General features: G+C 33.7%; 1 protein-coding gene across 1 annotated transcript in view; it reads right to left on the reverse strand.

Moving 5' to 3' along the window:
- The window catches only part of LOC145277736 (putative E3 ubiquitin-protein ligase HECTD4), a 286,999-nt gene that overhangs the window by 239,798 nt on the left and 22,189 nt on the right, over positions 1–25,012 (reverse strand). Inside the window, exon 2 of the mRNA XM_080129447.1 lies at positions 13,207–13,430. Within this exon, the coding sequence (XP_079985573.1) occupies positions 13,207–13,430 (224 nt within the window). The remainder of the gene's footprint in view (positions 1–13,206; positions 13,431–25,012) is intronic.

Genomic DNA, 25,012 nt, shown 5'->3' on the forward strand with positions numbered 1-25,012 from the left:
TATAGATAGAGAATTGCATCAGTAGTGAGATATCTTCTGGAGCGGTAGAAGGATCCCACCATCTTTCCAGCGTCCTTGGCAACAGACTTGATGTACGTGTTCCATTTCAGATTAGGAGTAAAGGTCAAACCCAGAAGCTTGTCAAAACACGGGGCCTCACCCAGACGAGAGCCATCCATCACAATTGATGCCAGCTGGGGATCAGAGCGTTGATGATGTAAGGATAGGAGTTTGGTTTTGGATGCATTAAAGGTAACTAGCCACATCTTCCCCCACTGAACCACGCGCTCGAGATCAGAGGAGAGAGAATCAGAGAGAACTTTGTCATTTACAGCTTTTGATGTGTTGCCATAGATGGTCGTGTCATCAGCATAGATGTCAACGAATGATTTAAGTATGTGTTTAGGGAGGATATATACTAAAGAGTCAAAACAATGAAAAGAATATTCTGTTGTCATAACCCTAATCTTTACTACGAGAATGATCTGATTAAAGTACTGATAAGATCTATGATTCAAACATTATATCTCTCTATACTTAATAAAAAGAAGTTGATTTTTTTCCTGTATCATTTTCGACATAAGAAAACAAGGCAATTGCTATGCAAATTTCCAGCTAATACTACAGCATGTTTTCATCCAAGAATATACACATTTCCTCAGTGTTTAATAAATATTCTAATTTATCCTCTTTGGCTTACTCTCTCAAATACCTAATTCCGCATAGGTGTGACCCCGACGTGTGGCTACCTTGTCAGATCGCCGATTCCCAACGTCGTGTACTGTGGATTTTTCGTTCGACTATTCCTCTATTCCTCTTATGGCCAGATCGTCCTTTTCCTGTTGGCGACTGTTGATGAGAACACACACGGTTCACAAAATAGAAATATGAATAAAGAAAGGAAAAACACAAACGCCAATGTTCACATATAAATTGACTGTTGGACTTGTGTGTGTGTGTGTGTCTTCTCCCTGTCCTATTGATGTTACATTCGTCTATCTCTGTTACAGTCAACTCGAAAATTGTCCACGACTCTATTTTACAGTCAACTCTATAACTGTTCAAATGTAGTCGTTATCAACTCTCATCCGTCGTCTAGCGCATCTAGATCTCAACTTTGTCCAATTTCCATCTGCCGTCTAGCGCATCTAGATGTCAACTGTCTATCTCCTCTGTCTTCGTCTCTCAGGTCGCCCACCCCACCCTGGCTACCGGAAGCTGCCCTTTCCTGTTTTATCAGTAGGTATCTATTTTATTGTTTGCTATTTTCTATCTATCGTTGATTGTAGGATATTTCCGATTTCTTTGTTTATTCTAAGCTATTTCCTCTTCCTTTGTCTATTCGACTCCTCTCAGCACTTAGTGGCTCAAATCCACCCCAGGGCCACTTTATAGTATCACATAGGTAGTCGATGCCTCCGTTTAGTTCCGAAAGACAAAGGATACCCCGCGCGTGTAATTGTGTGGCAAGGGTTGCGCAATCCCAAACCACACCTCTCCTGAATTGGCACTTTTTGGTATTCAGACATATGGAGGCACTGAACAGTAGAAACCTACTTTTTTATCTTTACATTTGCTTCATTACAAGGAGAAGTCCAGGACGCCTTGAAACAATGCTGAGTTAAGCACATACATTTAATCAAACAAAAACCTCTCATATTTCGTTTTATAACTTTTCCTTCATTTAATTTACTTTTTTGCCAATATAACACCATAATTTACATAAATCATTTATTCATTAAAAAAAAAAAAAAGATACACAATTATTCATGCAACATATTTGCACACTGCTCGATTTTCTATTTACACTTTTTGGCATTCAGACATATGGAGGCCCTGAACAGCATAAATCTACTTTTTTATCTTTACATTTGCTTCATTACAAGGAGAAGTCCAGGACGCCTTGAAACAATGCTGAGTTAAGCACATACAGCACCTGCAAGTCTCAAATTGTCATCCATCTGGTACGTAAGCAGTAGCAAATATTTTACTGTCATTAAATTAAGTCTTTTCACAGAACTAGAAATCAGCAGGTATTTTTTATTCATAATGCAACCGAAAAATTATTCGTAGCCATTTTTACACATATTGCATTATATATATATTTTTACACATATTGCATTATATATATATTATATTTAATAGAATGATGGAATAGTTGGCAATCAGCAGTTCAGCATACACATTAACATTAGAACCAGTCACTCTTCAGATTAAGAGTTTGTATTTTTAAACTCAGAAAAAAACATTCACAGTGTGCATTTTGAATACATTTAACCAAACAAAAAACTTCTCATATTTCGTTTTATAACTTTTCCTTCATTTAATTTACTTTTTTGCCAATATAACACCATATATATAAATCCATAATTTACATAAATCATTTATTCATAAACAAAAAAAAGATACACAATTATTCATGCAACATATTTGCACACAGTTCGAGTTTCTATTTACACATTTTGGCATTCAGACATATGGAGGCCCTGAACAGCAGAAACCTACTTTTTTTATCTTTACATTTGCTTCATTACATAGAACGTTAAAATTTAATGAATAAACTCGCCTGGCGGGTAGGCAACAAGGTGTACTGGCAACCTGCTGCAAGATGCCTTCCTGAACCTGCATGTCAAGCACATATTTGCCACAGCAAATGCTGACATCTGAAGTGTGTGCAACATAAAGTTGCACTTTATGTTGCACTTCATGGATAACCTAAAACTTTGTAGCTGGGGCTGGCTCAATCCTAATAAGCAAAAATGCTTACTTTTATTTGAGTTCTGCCAACAGCAATATATATATATATATATATATATATATATATATATACTAGGCCATTCATGACCTGCTTTGGGATAGTGTTAGTCTAAAAGTATGTGAAGTATTTTTATATTAAAATTTCTAGCTCTTTCTCTCTATCCTTTCACTATCCCTATAAACTCTCCCTCCTAATTTTGTTTTTGATGATTTTAGAAAAAACAAAAACTTAAAAAAAATTTTTTTTTAAAGTGTTCATATTCTGTCCAAGGCAATACTGAAAAACAATATACCAGTATTACACTAATGTGTCTAGTGTAGTTTATGACTTAGCATACAGATAACTCTCCTTTATATAATAGATTAAGTATTTGCAAATTCAAACATGCTTACATAAATATTTGTAAATTTTAAATTATGTCTGATGTTGTTTTCAAGCAAACATTCAGAGACTTCCACTATTATCTAGATCATAAAGAGTCTAGATCAGGGGTGGGCAACTCTTTTAACTATGGACTGGATCATGTTATAATGACCAGATGAAGACCATTAATTAAAAATCAAGGAAAATTACATATGTAACCCCTGTCAACCTAAACATTTAAAAGCATAATGAAAATAAACATCGGGAAATCAGAAAAGCAAAAGAAAATCTAATATTAAAATACATCTAATAACATTTAATTTTCTGCAAAGAACATCAAAATATTTTTAAAGTGAAAAAAAAAAAATTAAACCAAGTGATGACATGTATGCTTGAAACTGTTACTGAAAATTGTAGCACAAATGAACCACACACACACAAACAAAAACGAAACACATATACTCACAAATACAAAGAGTTACAACTTACATACATACACATGCAATATCATCCATACACATCTGAGGCATGTATCTATAATGCACATATATTTAAATGACTTTAGATTTCTGCTACATTGCATGTCAATCTTGCAATGGCCTCTTTCAGATAGACTACTATTTTTAATGTACTGAGATGTGTAGCTATTCTATGGAAAATGATAACAAATTTCATTTGAAGGAGCAACGATATAGTTAAATTGAGAAATGTTGACGGATCTACATATTCATATTTAATCACGTGTTGAATATGCATAAAAATAATTTACATTAATCCTTTATGACCTAGTTGAACTAATTTGTTTAGTTGTAAATAAATGAATATAACGGCATAAATAAAGTGAGAATTGATTCAAACATGCTTTATACGTATTAGTTTAGTATCTGGAAAGATGCCAGATACGTCCAGAATATAACTGTTCATTGCTTACATTCTGTATGCTGCCATTTGTCTCAGAGAGTAGAGGATTTCGTTTGTTGTCATAAGCACTTTTTTTCAAGCACTATGGATAATAATCAAGGTAAGTTTATGAAATGCAAAAATTTTCAGTGGGAGTTTAACTATTAAACTTCATAATTTTTCCAGTTTGAAGACAATCATAGTACCATCTATCTATATATCTATAAAAGTGAACGTGTCCGTGTGTCTATGTGTCTGTCTGTCTGTGTGTGTGTGTACATTTCCCTACACAATAACTTTGTCAATTTTAAGTCTAGACTCAAAATTTGATATACAGAGTACTGAGATTTGGGAAAATCTTTGTGATCCGTTTTCGGCCAGAAATTTGGCTGTTAAGGGGATCAAAGTTCAATGATTTGACTTTTGAGAACTCTACCAAACTCCTCCGACAATTTTGGGTCTATACACTTGAAATTTTAGATATAGGTTCCTTGGACATGGATCTAACTTAATAACTTGATTTGAGCCCAAAACAAATGTTAAGGGGTCATAATAAGGGTCAAACCTTTTTAAAAATTGACCTCTGTGATCTCTACCAAATTACTCAGACAATTTCTGGTCTAAACATTTGAAATTTTATATAAAGGGTATTCAGAGATAGGGCAAGCTTTTTAATCAGTTTGGGTCGAAAATTTGAGCTACTAATATATAAATGTATGTATGGTTTGCATGTCTGCCTAAAACTTTCAATAGAGGCGACGGATTTTCACAAGATCAGCATCGTTTTGAAGCTCGACTCTTCAGACGACAAATACCGAACAATTGACTAAAAACATTAATTTCTTCACCCCCAACTGGGCATTTTTCTACAGGGAGGGGTCGCTTTTTTTCGCCAATATTTTCGAAAGTCATCCCCTCTTTTCGATTGGCTAGACTTAATTTAAACCTACGTCACTTCCGGTTTGGTGGTGGTCGTAACAGAAAAGACGTCACATATTTTTCCGAGTTCTTTTCCTCCTTCGCGGTACGGGTTCAAGCCTGCCTTCCTACTACCACTTTTTTTTTTTTTTTGCTCAACACACACCTCCAAACACCCGGGTAATGCTGGGCACCCATGCTAGTTACCCTATAAAACTAACTAAAATTAACAAATTTTTTTTAATCATCTACATTATAATTCATGTCATAAAGGGTTAACAACCGATGAATATAATAGTAAAAAATACCATTTATTCAATTGAAAACAGTGTGGAATCATTTGTTTATAAATACACAGCATCAGCATTAAACTATCACAAACAACCAACCAAAAAATTAATAGAAAACCTTTTGATTTTTAGTAATTGGGAGTGTCTAAATGTTGAACAAGATATGATCAAGATGGCTATCAGTCAATGTTGTTCTCAAATTGTTCTTAGTTTGTTTCAATTTTGAAAAAGAAGTTGTTCACATTGATAGGTACTTCCAAACAAAGATGCCATCTTTTTTGCGTGGATCACTAATTTGAAGTACATTCCAATTTGGAGAAATATACTTTGCATAAAAATCAATTAATAAAATATCTTTGGAATTAAATTTTGCTCTTAATAAATTGTCACACTGCATTTGAAAAAAAATAAATAAGATACTGTCTCCATGTCCACATTAAATGGTCTAGCAAACAATTTAAAATCATGTTTATGCAGACAAAAGTCATCAAAATATGATACAAATTCGTTTTGAAAATCCTGTATTACGTGCACAAATAGCTCCGAATTCTGTGGTTTCCTTGCTTGGAATGATGGGAAAGGAGCATAATTTTTATTTCTAAGATAATGTTCCTACATAAATTGTTTTTAAAAGGTAACAATATGATTATACATCTCATTTATAAGCTATTTTTTACCTGGATTGGTTGGTTGGTTGTTTTACGGCATATCAACCCTTTTTGGGTTATTTAATGCCGAATCCAAAAATTTTGGAGAAAAATTTTTTTAATAGAATATATTTGTTGTTTTCACATCGGTTTCTATTTAACCCATAGTTGGGACCCTAACAGGTACTACCACTCCGGGTTAGAGTGGACCTGGGAGCAATGGTAATTAAAGGGTGGCTCCACACTCCCCAAAGCCCACAAACTGGGGCCTCACCACTGGATATAGTTTAAGGTCATATCCAGGACCCCCATTGAGGGACTTTTACCCTCTGCAGGGGGCAGTCGGCATATTCTAATGCCCCACCGACAGGGCCTTTTTACCTGGAAGTAATAAATTTAAATGATTCAAATGAGTTACTATATCCACAGTGAATGCTAAAAGGCATATAGCTACTTAGTAAATTATTTAAATACATCACAGCCCCTTCTCTAAGAAATAATTGGGAGTATAATACTCCCCCATGGCAAGCTTGAGCACTTATATCTAATCTTTTCTTTTTCTTTTTGAATAAATAAATACAGAGACGACTGATTACTTTCTTTTGAATTTTATTTCAGCATTTAAAATATTCTAACTTTATTCAGTTTGTTTGCTGAGCAATTAGTTTTAAAAAGTGTGATATATGGCCTGTGTCGAGCCAGGCAGCATGCTAAAAAAAAAAAAAAAAAAAAAAAAAAAAAATCAATAAATGACTTGTTTGAGAAGAGGTGGGATACAAGATAAAAACATGACCCATTTAAAAATTCTGACAACTTACAAAGTAGTTGGCAGGAGTAAGTGATGGGTGATCGTTGTTGGAGAAATAAAATAGAAAGCCCATTGAGACAACATTGTCCCTAGTCGGTCGCTCAAATCGGCTCTCAGCTTTTGTTTTATGTTTGTTATTTTTAATTTTTTTACGCAAAAGTGGAGGTACTTAGGTTTTGCGATCATAGTATTCAAATTTGATTGAAAGATAAGACTTTTTTATTGAATTCGGAAACCTTGTCTCATTAAAAATTATCATTGGTAATCAGGCTCACCTGCCGACAAAATACCTTTGTGGACTGGATCTGGGCCTGCAAGTCATAGGTTGCTGACTCTTGGTCTAGACAATTTGAAGAGTTACTATTATGTAATGTTATTTACTGTGCACGGTTATCTGTTTTAATGGATGCTGTCACAGACCATGACGTTATCAACTCTGCATGGGGACAAGATAATAAACAAAGATTCACAATAGTATAGATACATAACAATAATAATTACAAAGGGTTCATCTTAATAAATAAAACTTACAAAGAAAAAAGAAAACTGCCACTTCACTGCTACAAGTAACGATATACGCAAGGGAGAGGAAAAGAAAGTGAGCTAGGTAAGAATAAGAGATAGGTGAAAAAGAGAGGAAGAGACAGAAAAGAGACAGAGACATAGGTGAGATCAAGAGAGAGAGGGGTGAGAGAGAGACACAAATAAGAGAGAGAGAGAGACAGGCACAGGTGAGAGAGAAAGAGAGAGAGACACACACACACAGGTGAGGGAGAAAGAGACAGAGACAAGGGTGAGAGAGAAAGAGACAGAGACACAGATGATAGTCATAGGTGAGAGAGAGGGTGAGAGACAGAGAGAGAGATGAAAGAGAGAGACAGAGACATAGGTGAGAGAGAGAGACACTCACACGGGTGAGAGAGAGAGAGAGAAACAGTGAAAGAGACAAGTGAGAGACAGAGAGAGAAAGAATGAGAGAGTGGAAGTTACAGAGCATCTAGTATATTAAACTATGAATGGTGTTATCTTTCTTGCTTATTATCAAGAAGAAATACATTTACTTGAAAATGCATGATGGCATAAGGATACCCAATTCTTGTCAAAAGCAGTGTGACATAATAATGGATGAAAGGTAGTTATTAAAAGCTTTAGCCATACATATTTATTTGAAAGCAGCATCATCATCAACTAATGTCAACAATGTGCATAAGTTTTTAAAAAAGTATATCTTTAATAACCTATATATAATAAATACTGACCCAATGGTTCACAAATTGTTTAGTTATGCAATCATTTTTAAATACTTAGGAATTTGCTGCTCCTTTATAATTATACAATGAGAAAATGTAATTTTTTATAATAAGCTAGTATTTTGTGTTGCCACTTCAGCTAGCAGAAACTTGCGGAATGCTGTTCAAGCAGTTATGACAGCAAAATAATTTCAATAAATATTTAATTGTGCTTGATTCATTTTTACAAAATACTCACATTTTTATTGGTTAACGAAATCAGGTTTCAACCAATCAAAGAGTTACTATGGGACTAGAGTACTTGTTTTGTACTGACTACAAAAACAAAGACCCAAGCACAGTCAGCAGTTACACTAAGCCTGTCATCAAGAATCCTTGATGGTCCTTTCCATAGCAATACAGTGCAAATCAATTAACTTGACTTCATGTTGGTTAAACCAAATCTAGTCTCAGCTGTTAGACAGACAACTCTCAGCAGACAACACTAGAGAAATGTACAAACTCACTCACACATAATCTCATATAGCAAACAGCCAGGGCAAATATGTCTACTCAATTTTTTACAGATGCTTACTCGGTATAAAGTTTTCACAAAAATCTTTGTCAGATGTTTCCATAACAACACAGTTCAATCAGCAGTCACTAATGCAAGTGAACTACACACACAAAGGCTGCTTTTGTTGATAAGAAATTTCAAATTTGTATTATTTAAATTATTTGGACTGTTGTTCTCATCTTGAGTGTCATTTTCACAAAGTTTTGGCCACTGTAACTTCTGAACTTCTCCAAGTGTAACTTATTGAACTCGGGAATCTGCACAGAATTTCAAACAGAACACTTTATTCAAGTAGCATGCTCTGGTTCCATCAGCCATAACTGGGTAGAATTCCTGAGTAATTCCACAATCGTATTTTTAGTGTCAATCACACTAAGGATTGAACCTTCAATTTCCAGAAGAGTATAACTTACAACAGAATTTTTCCAAATGCTTTACCCACAACACCATGGGTTCTTGCGGAATGATTAAATAAACGGTTCCATTTGAAATTCCATACAGATTCCCGCATTCAACAAGACATACCTGAAAAAGGTTGAAGGTTACATCGACCAAAACATTGTGTAAATAACACCCAAGATGAGAACAGAAGTCTGATTAATACATATCGTCATTCTTCATCTCAAAAATTCAGAAACATAAGAAATTTCAGATCTTGTATTTCGATTTTTATGAACAAATACACGCATCTTTATTTCACAGAAATTCTACTTTTTACTCAATTTTTAAAATAAATTTTAACTAATATTTGTATGAATTGTCTTTGTTATTCATTAATCTGGCTATTCTATTACAAACTGAGAATGTTTGCACATTCCGATAAAAAAAAACAAGAGTTTTGTGTTTCTTCTTTAAACTAAAAAAAATGTTACTTTATTGCATGATACTCCTACATGTTATCAGCACACACATCAAGTTACGATAGTACAAAACAATATTTTAACATGAATCTTTATATATATTAATAGTAAATGAAAACAGTGTAAAAGGAAAGCAAAACCTCTTGTAACATAACGAAAGGGTTTATTTCGGTGGCAAAAAGTTGGACAGTGTCCGAGTGAGGAAAAACTTTGGGCTGTTGAAGGTTAGCTAGCAGTTATCTTCAGGCATCAATGCTGGAGTGTCCAGTGAATAGAGATAGGAGAGAGAAGGGAGGTCTTTCTTTGATGCTTCCAGAGTTTTCTCTGCTGACTGACTGACTGATTGTCAAAGAGACTGAAGAAGTTCCTCAGGGGACAGATAGAATCAATACACCCTGCATACTGATTGGTCAGTGTGGTCGAATCACCTAATGCAGATACTGATACGCAAGAGAAAATAAGTTTGTATTCTCTTTATAACCGTTACATTCTTATTGTCTATGTGTGTGCATGTTGTAGAGATGAAACATGTGTAAGGAGTACCAACTACTGGTGAAGATAAGCAGTTAATAGTAGAAGCTCCCTGCGTCAACATTCACTCCTGACCTGAAGACATATCCAACCTGTTGCCAACGTCACAAAAAAAAAAAAAAAAAAAAAAAAAATGGTTACATCATTCTACCATTCCAGAAAGTATCTCAGTTGCAATGCAATCCTCTACCTGGATAAGAGCCAGATACATCCTAAAATGAAGTACTGTTGCCATATCTGGGTAGGAGCTGCTTGGTGGACCCTATCCTGCATTGGCAAAGTTGAAAACTGGCTTCGAAATCTAGTAGGTGATGGCCTTTTTTCTTTTTTAGCTGACTACAATATGATCGTCTTCCATATCCAATGCAAACAAGTTCTTGCTGAGCTGTCCCTTTAAATAATCAAATTCTACCCAATTTCCAGCACTAACGATTACTACACCATTGTACAAGTGACCACCATACATTCATTAACTTTTATCTTTGAGTAGGTTTTGGGCCTTGATAAATGGTGACTCCCTTGTAAAACTAAAAAAAAAATTTTTTTTTTTTTTTTTTAATCAGATAAACTTGTGGCAAAATGAATCTAGAAAATTTTGAAGTAACCTAATAGTCAAAAACGTTTGATAACATTTTTAAAGAAATAGGATATGTAACTAAATGATTATGATGACCTTATAATTGATCTAATTTCAGAACCGTGTCATTGTAAAACTGATACATATATTTTTTTGTAATATAGCACCAACAATCCAAAACATATTTGAAAGAGAAAACAAAAATGGATAAAAGTAGATATTTGGAGAATTTTTTGATTGAAATTTACATTTAGGTGATAACACAAACTAATACAAATAATGAGGATTATCAAAGACAGAAATTTCTTTAAATATGTTTGAACATATATATCTGTATATAATATACTAGCAGGGAGACCTGATGTTGCCTGGGATCGAATGGTGATCAACAAATATTTCACATTCCCACATTTTTATCGTCATCAAAGTTTATAAAATTGCCTATTTTACAATCAAATCGATTGACTGCCTGCTCTAGTTGAGGGCCCATCATGGTGTACTGAGAGGAAGCTTCCCTGCAGTAATTTAGTCCACAATACATTGCAGTTTACATTGCACAATAGAGAACTTACTGTTGATTTTATATAATTTTTAATATAATGGCTGGAATTTTATCAAAAATGCAAGTATCATAGTGCAATTATGCTCTAAACAGAAACATTAATTTTGAACATACCTCTGTCATATCAAAAAACCTATTGTTGATTTTATATGTCGGGTCTTTCAGCTTGTGTGGTAATAAAACTTCTCAAATGCTCTTATAATGTTAGGCTGTGTTAAAATTTATCTTTGGTCAAAATCTGTTCTTTCTTTCATTGGATTATTTCGATTATTGATACTTATCAAAGACATTCTAATACAAAACCTATCTAAGAACACTGCCAGGCACATGAAGTACCTTGGTGTGAAATTTCATAAAAATTGACCTGCCATTTTAGAGTTCATAGGGAAGAAACTTACAGACAAAATTCCTTTTAAATAATAGTAGAGAGAAATATTTTTATTTATTTATTTTTTTTTTTGCTACAACTTATTTTCACACTATTTCATTCTTCTAACCTTTTGGACATTATGTTTGTTTTTTACTTTATGATATTCAACAACATAAGTATTATGCATGACAGGAGGAAAATACATATCAACATCATGTAAACCTTAGTTACTCAGAGAAGAACATTCTATATTTACTTGAAAAAAAAAAAAAAAATCTTTTACAAACAATTCTTTCTGCCCATTTCAAGAACCATATCACCGATGTTCAGGAGGAGGTTTTACCAATGTATAAAAATTTCCTTACTCAGATTGAAAACGATTTAAATGCATCCAACATTCATTTTATCTATCAATATTTTTCATTCAAAATTTTTCAAAGGGAAACACTTAACTACGTTAAGATTTTTGTTCCTTAGAAGCGCTGGTTGAGTTCAAATTTTATTTTATTCAAATTCAACCAGCACTTCTAAGGAACAAAATCTTAACATGAATCTCGTGTGACCAACGCACCGTTCCGAGATTTAAAATCTACCATAAAAACAGCAAACAGACTTCTACTTGCCGATTCTCTGCTCCAACAACAACATAGTTAAAAAAAAAAAAAAGAAAAGAAAGACATACTGAAGATGAAGCTTTGCTTCGAAATATATTTATAAATTTCAATATAAATTTCAAACAAAATAAATGTCAGTTTATTTTGTAATAATGCATTGTTTTGGCTTCAAACGTATATAATACATATTTTATTTTATACTTACTTAACTAGTGTTTTGCATATAAGAGGTTCATGTTGCATTATGTTTATGATATGTGCTTTCTTCTCTTAAGTACAGCATTCATATCCAATCAATAAAATTTTTTTTTTTTTTAAATAAGGAGGATGTTGTAGTTAGCTTGAAGCGTTGTGCATAGTGTGAAAGTAGTTTTGTCTGAAGACTACGTCAATGCAGTTTTGTGTGGGAACATTGTGGACATAAGCCAATGAAGAATGGCAACATTGTAGAAATTTCAATAATTTTCCATTATATTATATTTATTTACTCAAATAATGTGTCGCACAAGATGGTAGGTGTTGTGAAATTTCCCAAATTTTCAAGAAATCTTTTTGTCGAGAGAAAGAAAAAAAATCTATAAAAGACATAAATTGAAATTAATACATAACTAATAATCATTTTATACTAACCGCCATTATTTGAATTAAAACCCATTTTCTATTTCCTTCTCTTTTTTCTTCAATTTTACTTTCATGTAATAGCAACAGAATTCACAACATAGCTGTTTATCTTTTCAGAATCTTCTTTCAGTGACTTGATAGACCTTGAATGAGGTCGTAGCCGAAATATGTTATGTATGCACATGTAGCCAAAATATTTACAGAAATAAATATGCATGCACATATGTAGCCAAAATATGTATAGAAATAAAAATGTATACTACTCTGTGGTTAACACGGACTGATAAACTTGATGTTCAATGTTCAAATCCATTTCATTCCACAAAAACACTTTCATCAAACCCACAATTGACCTACAGAGTAGGTAAATAAAACTTCATTGAGCTTGTTATTTGTAACAATTTCGATGATATTATAAGGGATATATACCTTAAAATATATTTTTGTATATAAACTCAGAAATTACACACACACACACACACACACACACACACACACACATTGATGTTTAATCTAGAGGGAGCTATAAAGTAATCATGATTTAGAGAAAACACAAAATCATGTAAGCTATTGTTACAAACCTTTTTCTTTCTCTTTTTCTGCTGGATTCTCTTTTTCTGCTGGATTAAGGAGATCTTCAAATCCCCAACATACAGAATGTTTACTTCCCAGGACGGAGATCGTTGGTCCAGGGCCGCCTTCTGTATCAAGCAAATGGGCCAATATATCAGCCAATGGAAGTTGGTCAATATCCTTTAACATTTGCAATAAATGAACCGTGTGAATAAAGAGTTCCAGGTGGCCACTGAAATATTGAAAAAAAGATAAAATAATAACTTTTCTAAAATTCTTTCTAAAAAAAAAAAAAATAAATAAAAATAAAAAAATTAAAATAAAATAATAAAAATATTCCAACTCAATTTTATCAGAAAAAGATATAAAAAAAATCATTGGATTATTTATTGGATTAAAAATGAAACAAATGTAATAGAAAGTCTGTATAAAGCAAAATAGTTCTATCAGAAACAATATGAAATAGTATTTATTCTAACCAAAATCATTGATAAGAGTCATGGATGGATGTTGATTGGTTCCCAAAACCAGCAGAGACAATGTTCTCTGGTTATCAGTATCTCAGATGAACTGGTCAATCTGAATGTGACCTTTGCTAACATGTTCAGTAGGTCAACAATTTGCCATTTCGTTTTTATTCACATCTGATTTAAGATGGCCTACTGGACAGTTTTATGCAAAGGTCTCTTGAAAACAAATAAAAAATGAAAATATATATATATGTTGTTCCAAATTGTAAAAGCAATGTTCATATATTTTCTCTTCTGAAAGATAGATATTTTTTGAGAGATGAAGCATGCAATCAAAAACGGACATTTCACCAAGCAAATGTGACAAGCCAAGTATGTTTATTTTTACATGGCAAATATTTAATTAAATCTTAATTATTAAATTAATTTTGTGGCTTAATGATTCATGACATTTAAAAAAAAACAAAAAAAAAAACATGCAGTATCTACTGAAAATTTTGTTTTCAATTTTTAAATACAACAAAAAGGTAACACATTGGGAGTAGGCTGAATATGGAAACATTTGTTTTAATCTATACTAGCGAGACCCGTGGAAATCCACAGGGGACTCATTCATATGTAATATATCGATACTGGCATTCTGTAGATGTTCAGTGTAAATGCAGATGCTGATATTATTGTAGCTTTTTTGTTAAAACTGAAAAAAAATATTTATCTAAGCTAGCATGAACGCCCAGCAAAGCCTGCTCGTAAAGTATGCTTAAATATGACATTTTAATTCTTACAGATTTCATACATATTATTATGGAGTTTATGTTCTATCGATTTTTATATATTATAAAATTGCAATTTCAAAAATAAAAAAAATATATCCATATGACTTGGCTGCATTAGCTGGAATCCAAACCGAAATAAAAACTTATGAAAAAAAAAATATATATATATATATATATATATATATATATATAACTTGAGTTACTTCAGTCATAATCGAAACCAAAACATGTGAAAAATTCTTGATAAAATTATTTATAAAAAAATAGATGACTTAAGTGTCATCAGCTATAATCGAAACCGAAAATGAAATTTATGAAGAATTCTTGGTAAAATCATTTATGACAAGAAATGGAAGTACATAACAATTAAACAACTCAGATGTAAGCGGGACACAGAAAATAACATACACTATTGTATTAATATATAGATTCCTATAAAGTGGAGTTTTTTTCTCATTCTGACATTGATATTAAAAGCCTACTTTTTCTATTCAAAAATTATGAAAAAAAAATCTTAATATACTCAGCCATGGAAATGCGAGCGATTACATAAAGGCTAACTAATTTGCATATTCCTTAAAAAAAGAGGATTAATTAATTACTTATTCATTTGTTATAGTTCCTTATTAGATGATTGGTTTCATTTCATTGTTTATGTTTAATTCTTTTTATCCATAGTTTCTACATTCTCCACAATTACATAGAATTTAAAATGAAAACATTGTAGCACACAAAAATATTTTTATATATATCTATATACATATATAAATGTGACCATGTCAGTATGTGTGTGAAAAGTCTCTACACAAACTCCTTCCTGAATATTTGGTCTACAGAATTGAAATTTGATAATTAGGGTATCTGGACCTGTAGCACACTTTTGATCTGTTTTTTTGCCGGTAAAAATTGCTGCTAAGACGTCAAATTTGAAAATGAAACAGTTGACCATGGCAGGCTAAATGGAATCAAACATCACTTTGCTGTTACTTTTGCGCATTCGCAAAGTCTTTTCTGATAACATTATTATTCGAGAGACACTGAAGATGTTAAATAAAAATGGAATCATTCTTTAGTAATGGATTGCTGCTTATTAAGGCTTCTGGAGGATAAGGGTTTAAAGAATTTGGGGTTAGATATTGGTTGCCATCATGAGCAGATTAGAAACAATGGGTGAAATAGTCGAAGAATTACTTAAGAACTCTCTTCATTTTCTAACAAGACAGCTCAACAAGTATTTATTTACATTAGACTTGAAGATGCCATAAATTGGGAAGCAGTCTCATAATATCTTGTCCCACGGATGGTATGTTCTAGGAAATGGAAGTTCTATGTAGAGAGAGAATACTGTAGCCAAACGAGTTCTTGCTGTGAATATCAAGTACTTTATAGACTGGTAGAATGTTCTAACCATTTTTCTAGCAACCTTATTAGCAACCGATTTGATGGAATTCCTCCATTTCAGGTCTAGGGTGGAAGTTAGTTTTAGAAGCCTATCAAAGGAGGGGGAGAGGGGAGCTTCCTTGAGGAAAGGATCATTCATTCCCTCCAAGCATTAGTTATGAAAAGAGAAGGTTGGTGTTAGAGATATTAAAAGAAGCAACTTTTTCCCCTGTTGCACCACATGCTCCAAGTTGGAAGAGAGAGAGAGAGTCGAAAGATTTTGCTCAGCAGTGCTCTGAAGTGCTGTCGTAGATAGTTGTATCGTCTGCATATATGTCAACAAATAATCTCAGAATATGATATGGCAGACCATTTATGAAGATCAGGAAGCGGGTTAGGTACAGAATGGATCCTTAAGCTACAGTGACATTGATACCGTCTGTTTAGGACTTTTGCCCATCAAAAATTACTTTTAGATCTATTCATTAGAGAGGAAGGATTCGACAGCTGAGATGAGATTTCCTGATATTCCAGCTAAGAAGTTTGTGTAGTAAACTTCTTTGCCAAACCCTATCAATCAAAGACCTTGGATATAACAATGCCTATCACCCCCCCCCACACACACACACACAAAACTCTCAATAAACTCAACTAAGCTCCAATCTCTGTCCCATCGCCCTAATGTTGCACCTCTGTGCCTGTTTTACAAATATTTTAATGAAATGTGTTCTGATGAACTCGTTGCACTTGTGCCCCCTCAATGTACACAAATCCTGACAAACAAAAATCACACCTCTTCACTTTTGAGGTTCCTAAATGCCAGAAAGTTTTCTACTCTAATAGTTTCTTCCCTAAAACAGTTTTTGAATTTAGAATTCCCTTCCTGTCATCTGCTTCCCTAACTGTACTGATATGCAGAAATTTAAATGTAATGTAAACCAACATCTTGTTAATCTTTCCTAGGCATGGTCCTAAATAGTAGCCTTTTACAACCAAGTGGTGATATGCCTTGGAAAGGATGAACGCGAGTAAAAAAAAGAAATCTAAATACTTTTATAAGGAAAATGTTTTCCCATGACAGTATGCATTGGATAGCTTTAAAAAATTGATTTTCAAACTAAAGCTCAGTGTAAAACACACAATATAATGTGCTGATGCAGCATGAATTCTAAGCAGGTTCAACCAGCTTCCCAGTCGTATGTATATCCCACTAAAATAGCTTTAAATTTTTGCAAACATGGTATTCCTAAATGGTCACCAATCTAGTATTGACCAGGCTTACTCATTGTTGTTCCATCCAGTTAGCGATACAGCAAAGGAATTTTCTCTCCAAACAAAAATCACAAGTCGTGCTTATAAACAAATAATAGATGTTAATTTCCTTTGGAAAATCCCAAGTAGCACTTGTTTTTTCAAGTGCACGAGAATTAAATTGCAGTTTATAACATGTGGTTGAAAGATTTTTCCGTCTGATAAAATGTTCTAAAATTCCTCAAATTTTTTTTTAACCTATTTGGTTTGCCACAAAACAAGCACAAAGCTAGGATGGTTGTAACAGCTAGTATATTTGACTAAATGATTATTTTGGTCCAAATAACAGAATTAGATTTGATTTCAAGCACAAAAGGGGTTGGATTCTTTTGACTACTGTTCTCATCTTCAGTGTCATTTCCACAACATTTAGGTCGATGTAATCTCCGACCTTCTTCAGGTGTATTTTGTCAAACTCAGGAATGTTTCCATTGAACTCGAGACTTTACACAAAATTTCAAACAGAACCCTTTATTTACTTCACGGAGGTAGCATGGTCTCATTCAGTCAGTCATGACTGGATAGAGGTCCTAAGTAATTTACAATTGTAATTTTCAGTCGCCCACACTAAGGATTGAACCTTCAACTTCAGGAGAAGATCACTTTTGCAATTTATTTTCCAAGTACTCTAACCACTGCGGACAGTTTTTGTACGGACTTTAAGAGCCATAAACCAACTTTTATTTCTAGTTGCAAATTACACTATTTATTATCTATACATTAATACGATAGCATGTGTTCTTTTGTGTGTCACGCTTTCCTGCAAATTTCATTGGTTGAGATTCAAGAACACATACGCTATCGTATTAATATATAGATTATAGTAAATGTGAGTTAAGTGATTTGGTGAGTGTTTAATGAAATCCCGGGCATAATCTCTTCCTTCTTTTTGAGTAGAGAGAGATTATAGTCTATTGTGTTTACTTCCGGTGATGACGTCATTATCTTTTGTTAAAAAAGATGCATATAATATATTTATGATGTACTACATTGACAAAAGATGTCATTCCCAAAATCACATGGATGTACTGCTGATTCCAAAAATCAGATAAATGGATCAGTACACCCTAGGGAGCTTATTTGTAACATTCGAAAAATCATAAATATATGAAGTATATCCTGAGTTCATATTTTCATCCTTAATGTCTTCATGGCAAGAATTGTAAAAACTCTTCTTAAGGAGGGGGGGGGGTTAAAGTCACTGGAATGCTGAAACTGATACTACACTCAGAAATTCATGTTGAAGTAATGGTTACCTAATCCCTAACTCTGTTAATGTTTTATATATTAATTTCGAAAAGCTGTTGCAAAAGTTTGATTTAAACATTACTTTATTTTAAGTATATTTTTAACAGTGGGGTAGGGGGATATGAAGTCAGTCCCAGAAATGGCTGAAACCATTTACGCATTAAACATTACCATATTTCATGCATATTTTTAACAGTTGGGGGAGATGGGGGGATATGAAGTCCGTCCCGGAAATGGCTGAAACCATTTACGATGTAAAAATTACTTTATTTCATGTATATTTTAACAGCGGGGTGGGGGGTTTGAAATCAGTCCCGGAAATGGCTAAAATCGTTTACGCATTAAACATTACTTTATTTTATGTATATTTTAAACAGTCAGGTGGGGGATATGAAGTCAGTCCTGGAAATGGCTGCAACCATTTACGTTTTAGACATTACTTTATTTCATGTATATTTTTAACAGTGGGGTGGCAGACATAATGTCAGTTCCAGGATTGGATGGGATAAGTGTTAATATCTACAGGCAAATTACCCAGAGTCACCAGGATTGAACGAGACAAGTGGAAAACATGTAGTAGCAGAATACCCAGTGTCACCGGCATTGAATGGGATAGGTGGAAGATATATACTAGCAGAATATGCGGCGTCACCCAGAATTGGATAAGATAGGTGAAACATATATACTATGAGTATACCCAAAATTGATTGATGTGTTTGCAATGAAAATATCAGCCAATGCAATACGTCAAAGTTATTATTTTAGTAAGGGGCGGGGGGCGATAATGTGGATGAAAATAATGAAAAATGATTGACTAAATAAGTAACATATTCAAGAATTATGAAAAGTGATGAAATGCAAGTTGATCGGTGTGTTTGTAATGAAAGAATCAGCCAAGACAATATATCAAAGTAATTATTTCAGTAAGGGGGGGGGGGGCGATATGTGGGTTAAAATTATGAAAAATGATTGTCAAAATTAGTAACATATCCAAGAATTATAAAAAATGATGAAATATGAGTTAATTGATTGGTGTATTTGTAATGAAAGAATCAGCACAGGCAATATATCAAAGTTATTGCTTTGGTGACAATGTGGGTTAAAATTATGAAAAATGATTGTCAAAATTAGTAACATATCCAAGAATTATAAAAAATGATGAAATATGAGTTAATTGATTGGTGTATTTATAATGAAAGAATCCGTCCAGGCAATATATCAAAGTTATTGCTTTGGCGACAATGTGGGTTAAAATTATGAAAAATGATTGTCGAAATTAGTAAAATGTCCAAGAATTACGAAAAATAATTAAATGTGATATAATTGATTGGTGTGTTTGCAATGATAGAATTGGCTGAGACAATATATCAAAAGTTATTTTTTTAATACGGGAGAAGCGATAAAGTGGTTTTAAATTATGAAAAATGATTGTCGAAATAAGTAACTTATACAAGAATTATAAAAGGTGGTGAAATGTGAGTTAATTGATTGCTATTTGTAATGAAATAATCAGCCCAAGCAATATATCAAAGTAATTATTTAAGTAAGAGGGGGCAATATGTGGGTTAAAATTATGAAAAATGATTGTCGGAATTAGTAATATATCCAAGAATTATGAAAAATGATGAAATGTGAGTTAATTGATTGTTGTGTTTGTAATGAAATAATCAGCCCAGACAATATATTAAAGTTATTATTTGAGTAAGAGAGGGGTGATAATGTGGATTAAAATTATGGAAAAACGATTCTCAGAAGTAGTAAAATATCCAAGAATTATGAAAAATGATGAAACGTGAGTTAATAGATTGGTGTGTTTGTAATCAAATAATCAGCCCAAAAAATATATCAAAGTAATTATTTAAGCAAGCGCAGAGGGTTATATTGTGTGTTAAAATTATGAAAAATGATTGTCGAAATTAGTAACATATGCAAGAATTATGAAAAATGATGTAATGTGAGTTAATTGGTGTGTTTATCATGAAATAATCTATATATCAAAGTTATTATTTTATTAAGGGGGGGGGGTGATACCGTTTCAACAAAAGGGATAGAATAATATGATGGTGTCTTCATTCATGCTGAACGCACACAGAATGCCCAGCAGCAATGTATTACATATGAAAGATGCCGCTGTGGAATTTCCACAGGTCCCACTAGTTAATTATTATAACTATATAGATAGATATATTATTATTATTTACTTATTACTGTATATCTATATAATTATAAAACTGGACAGTGCTTGAATCTTGTCTTCAACGATTGGGTGATTTCATCTTTTTAAAATGGGATGACAGGTGAATATATATATATATATATGTGCATATAGCTCAGAGGCTAATGAATGAGGGTGGAGAGTTGTATGTTTTGATTTTGATTCTAGCTGATAGCATCAAAGTCATACATATATTAGTTTTGATCTCACTATTAGGTTCAAGTATTATAATCAATAGAGAATTGTCTCTATAATAATAAATATGCATAAATTTAAATATCATATTTAAGCGTATCTATCGACCAGGCAATGCTGGGCAGCCTGCTAGTATTATGAATTATTTACATTGATTGAAATGTTGTGAAAATGACACTCAAGATGAAAACAGTAGGCCTAAGAATCGAAATAATACAAATAATTAATCCTCATCTCAAAAATTCAGAAACAAAAATGACTATTCTACCATAATTCTAGACCTGTTAAACTTGTTCAATTAGGCATTGACTACTAAACTAAGCCTTTCATTCGCATCATTAAACAGAAAGAGTATGGAAAATTTGATTCAACTCTGTGATTGGAGTGGTATCGACTATAACTTTTACTCTCTACCCCTCACACATTCTTTGCCCACCACAGCCCTTAAATTTAGAACTTAAGCTATAATGTAGAATTTAGTGATGGGACAATTCCAATATTTTTCCCAGATTTTGATACAATTACCAATTCTGATTCTTTATAAATCTCTAAATATAGAGTTGTTATTTTTTCCCCAATTATCATAAAAACGCATGTTAAATGTGCATATATTTTCTCCAATGTAAAAACAAACTTGGGGTCTACAGGTGATCTGTAGATCTTAGTTTTACTCGTAGTTTAAAATCAATAAATATTATTTTATTATTACTACTAGCAGTGTAAGATTTTGTTTAAAAAAAAAAAATCAAATAAAAGGATAATTGAAGGAATCGTTTTTGGCATTGGAAAATATGCACAAAATTTTCTGATTCTGATATCCCAAAATGTTGCGATTCTTCTGATTCCAATCGTCTCAACACTAATAGAATTTAGAGATAATCCAGAATGAATAAAACATTTCATCCCTGAAACAGTCTCAGATGGAAAGTCATACCGAAAAAAACAAAAAAAAAAGGAACGTCTATATCATTTGTCACAAACAAATTTAGAAAAAATAAGGGAGTAACAGTTAATAGAGCAATATACAGGAAATACGGCATGATTCCATTTTCATTTGATGAAAACTGGTTTCTTTTTGTTGCAAACCATCTACTAATTGGTCAGTTATGTACAAATCTCCAGAGCAAAATGAGCCTTCTATCATGTCTGAAAGTGACACAATGTTCAATGAGAGAGATTGGAGATGCACCATGGTACAACTCATGCTCTCTACCAATCCAAGTTATGACAACAGAACCATTGCCAGCACCCTTAAAATGCAAATCTGGATGGTTCAACGCTTGAATGCATCGGACGACTCAGTGTGGTTTCAAGTGAGGGCCACATCATGCCTCACATCTTCGAAGTCAACTTGAAAGTCAACACCAAAGTGTACTTGGATGTGCTGAAGAATGTGGTGATCCTCTGATGCGATCAGGGGGTTGCTGGCAGAAACTGGGTGTGGCAGCAGGACTCGGCACCAGCCCACAAGTCCAAAGAGATTCAAGCTTGGCTTCAGAAGAAGTGCTACGACTTTGTACCCTTTTCTTACTGGGCCCCCTTCTTCCTCCCGACTTTAATTCGCTAGACTACTTAGTTTGGTCATACGGCGCGAACATCACCAACATGACCTCCCACAACACTAAAACCAGCCTGATCCCCGCCATCTGCCAAGTATTCGCGGAGCTCCCATCAGCACTTGTGGAAAATGCATGCTCCCAGTTCCAGACCCATATCGAGGCGGTGATCGAGGCTGAAGGCAGCTACATTGAATAGATGTCAGCTCTACTACATAATCAAGTTACCTGAATTGATTTTTTTCCATGAATGTTAAAATAAAGCTGTGGTTTTGTTTTCGTTAGAGCGACAATTTTATCGTTCCACCCTGTACATACCAAATGTTTTTAATATTAGAGACAAGTTCGCTTTTATAAAATATACAGATAATAATCATCACAGCTACATATATAACACTTCCATCCACGAGACAAACAAGGTTATAAAACATAACCCACCTCCCAATGGATACTTTAAAAATGGAATTTGGTGAAAGCTGACATGAAAACTTAAAATAGGTTTGTCTGTTTACTTAAGGAAAAATAAAAACTAACTACTTATTCAGGGTTTGACTTTTTAGTTTAGTTAGTTAGAACTTTGTACAATTGTGAATTGTTACGAGAGTAAAGGAGAAGAGGTAATTACACAGGTTAAAAGTTAATAGATCAGTGTAACAGAGCATGGGCAGGTGTATGGCAGCTGTATGCAAATGACCGAGCTGTGCATGAGATAATGTCATGGCAAGGAAGAAAAAAGATTATATATAAAAAAAATTTTTAAAAAAGAATGTGTGCGCAGACCGAAGATCACGTTCGAGAGGACAGATGTCAGAACGATTAGGATCAGGTTTTATCCGAGAAAGTACCCGGAAATAGATCTCATTGTTTCACCAGAAAAAAGAGAGTCGAGTTATTCCTTGTTTTGGTCTCCTTTGCGATGGAATCTACAATGTGTTGGGTCCTGAGTGTCATCATGTTAACACGTGTGTACAACGTTACATCAGGTCCCAAGATTAATTGAAAGAATAATTGAGCAGCAAATAAGTCAGACAAGCAAAGATAGAATACAGTTTCATTTTATGTCTGGCCAAACTACTACTGAAAAAAAAAAAATACAAGAAGAGTACCTTGGTGAGAAAAACATTGTGTGGATCTAGAGTAAGCTTTTGATAAATTACCAAGAGAAGTTGTCTGGTGAGCTTTGTATAAATAACAAAAAGAGTCTTCAACCTAACTTGATCAACTTTATCAACTAAGCTCCAACCCCTGTCCCATCACCACAGTGTTGCACCTCTGTGTCCGTTTTATAAATATTTTAATGAAATGTGCTCTGATGAACTCATTACACTTGTGCCTCCTTGACGTACATATCGCTGACAAACCCGCTTAGCAACAAAATCACACCCCTTCATTGTTGAGATTCCTAAATGTCAGAAAGCTTTCTACTCGAACAGTTTCTTCCCTCGAACAGCTGGACTTTTGAATTCCCTTCCTGCCATCTACTTCCGACTGTACTGATATGCAGAAGTTTAAATTTAATGTAAACCAACATCTTAACCTTCCCTAGGCATGACCAAATAGTAGGCCCTTACATCCAAGTGGCGATATGCCTTGTTAGGGTTGAATGTGAGTAAAAAAATAAATAAATAAGTGGTTAGTGAAGGTTGTTCAATGTACAAAAATGCTTCAAGTTGTATTAGAATTAATAACAGTACATTTAATGATGACTGTGATGTTTAAGTACATCAAGGTTCTGTACTGAATGTATTTCTTTTCATCTGTGTCTTAGAAACATTGTCCGGTGAGTTTTGTAAGTGTTGTCCAAAAGAGACGTTCTATGTTGATGATTTAGTCTTTGAAACAATGGAAAATCTATTTGTTAAGCTAAAAACTTGGAGAAATATGTATGTCACAGTTTGAGAGTGAACATCACTAAAACCAAAGTGATTTTTTTTTTTTTTTTTTTTTTTTACATGGTAGACACCACTTATCAAGGCCAGGAAGCCACTCGAGGATAAGGTTTATTGCGTGTACAGTAATCAATGGGATAGTATCATAGTAATTGTTAGTATTGGAGATTTGATAAAGTGTCTTACTTAAGGGGGGATTCATCAGGATTTGTTTATGTTGGACTTGAAGACATCCAAATTGTAGTCAGGTGGGAAACAGGCAAACAGAAGAGAGTTCCACTGGCATGCACTTCTAAGAAAGAAGCTCTGCTCGTGGAATCTACATTTTGGTTTTGGCACAGATAATGAGTGGGGAAAATTTTTGACAGTGGTTTCAGCTAGACAGGTGTTTATCGTGAAAGATTGGCGAAGGGGGACCAGAGATTGGAGCTCAGACGAGCACTTGCCATAGAAGTAACGATAAAAGACAGGCTCACAACGTCTCTTCTGTGGGAGAGAGGTTGCAGGGAAGAGAAAAGGGCATCCCCCACTAAGCCACGAAGTCTATTTTGTACTCTATCAAGGCAGGATAGGCTGTTTTTAGCAGCTCCTGCCCAGATGTGGCAGCAGTACTCCATCCTTGGACGTACTTGACTTTTATAGAGATAGAGAATTGCATCAGCAGTGAGATATCTTCTGGAGCGGTAGAAGGATCCTACCATTTTTCCAGCGACCTTGGTAACAATGATCAATGGCCGTGACATTAAATTTAAAAAAAAAAAATAGAAAATTCCT

The sequence above is a fragment of the Euprymna scolopes genome, chromosome 1 (assembly GCF_053919585.1).
Source record: "Euprymna scolopes isolate OS-2025 chromosome 1, ASM5391958v1, whole genome shotgun sequence".
Classification (NCBI taxonomy): Eukaryota; Metazoa; Mollusca; class Cephalopoda; order Sepiida; family Sepiolidae; genus Euprymna; species Euprymna scolopes.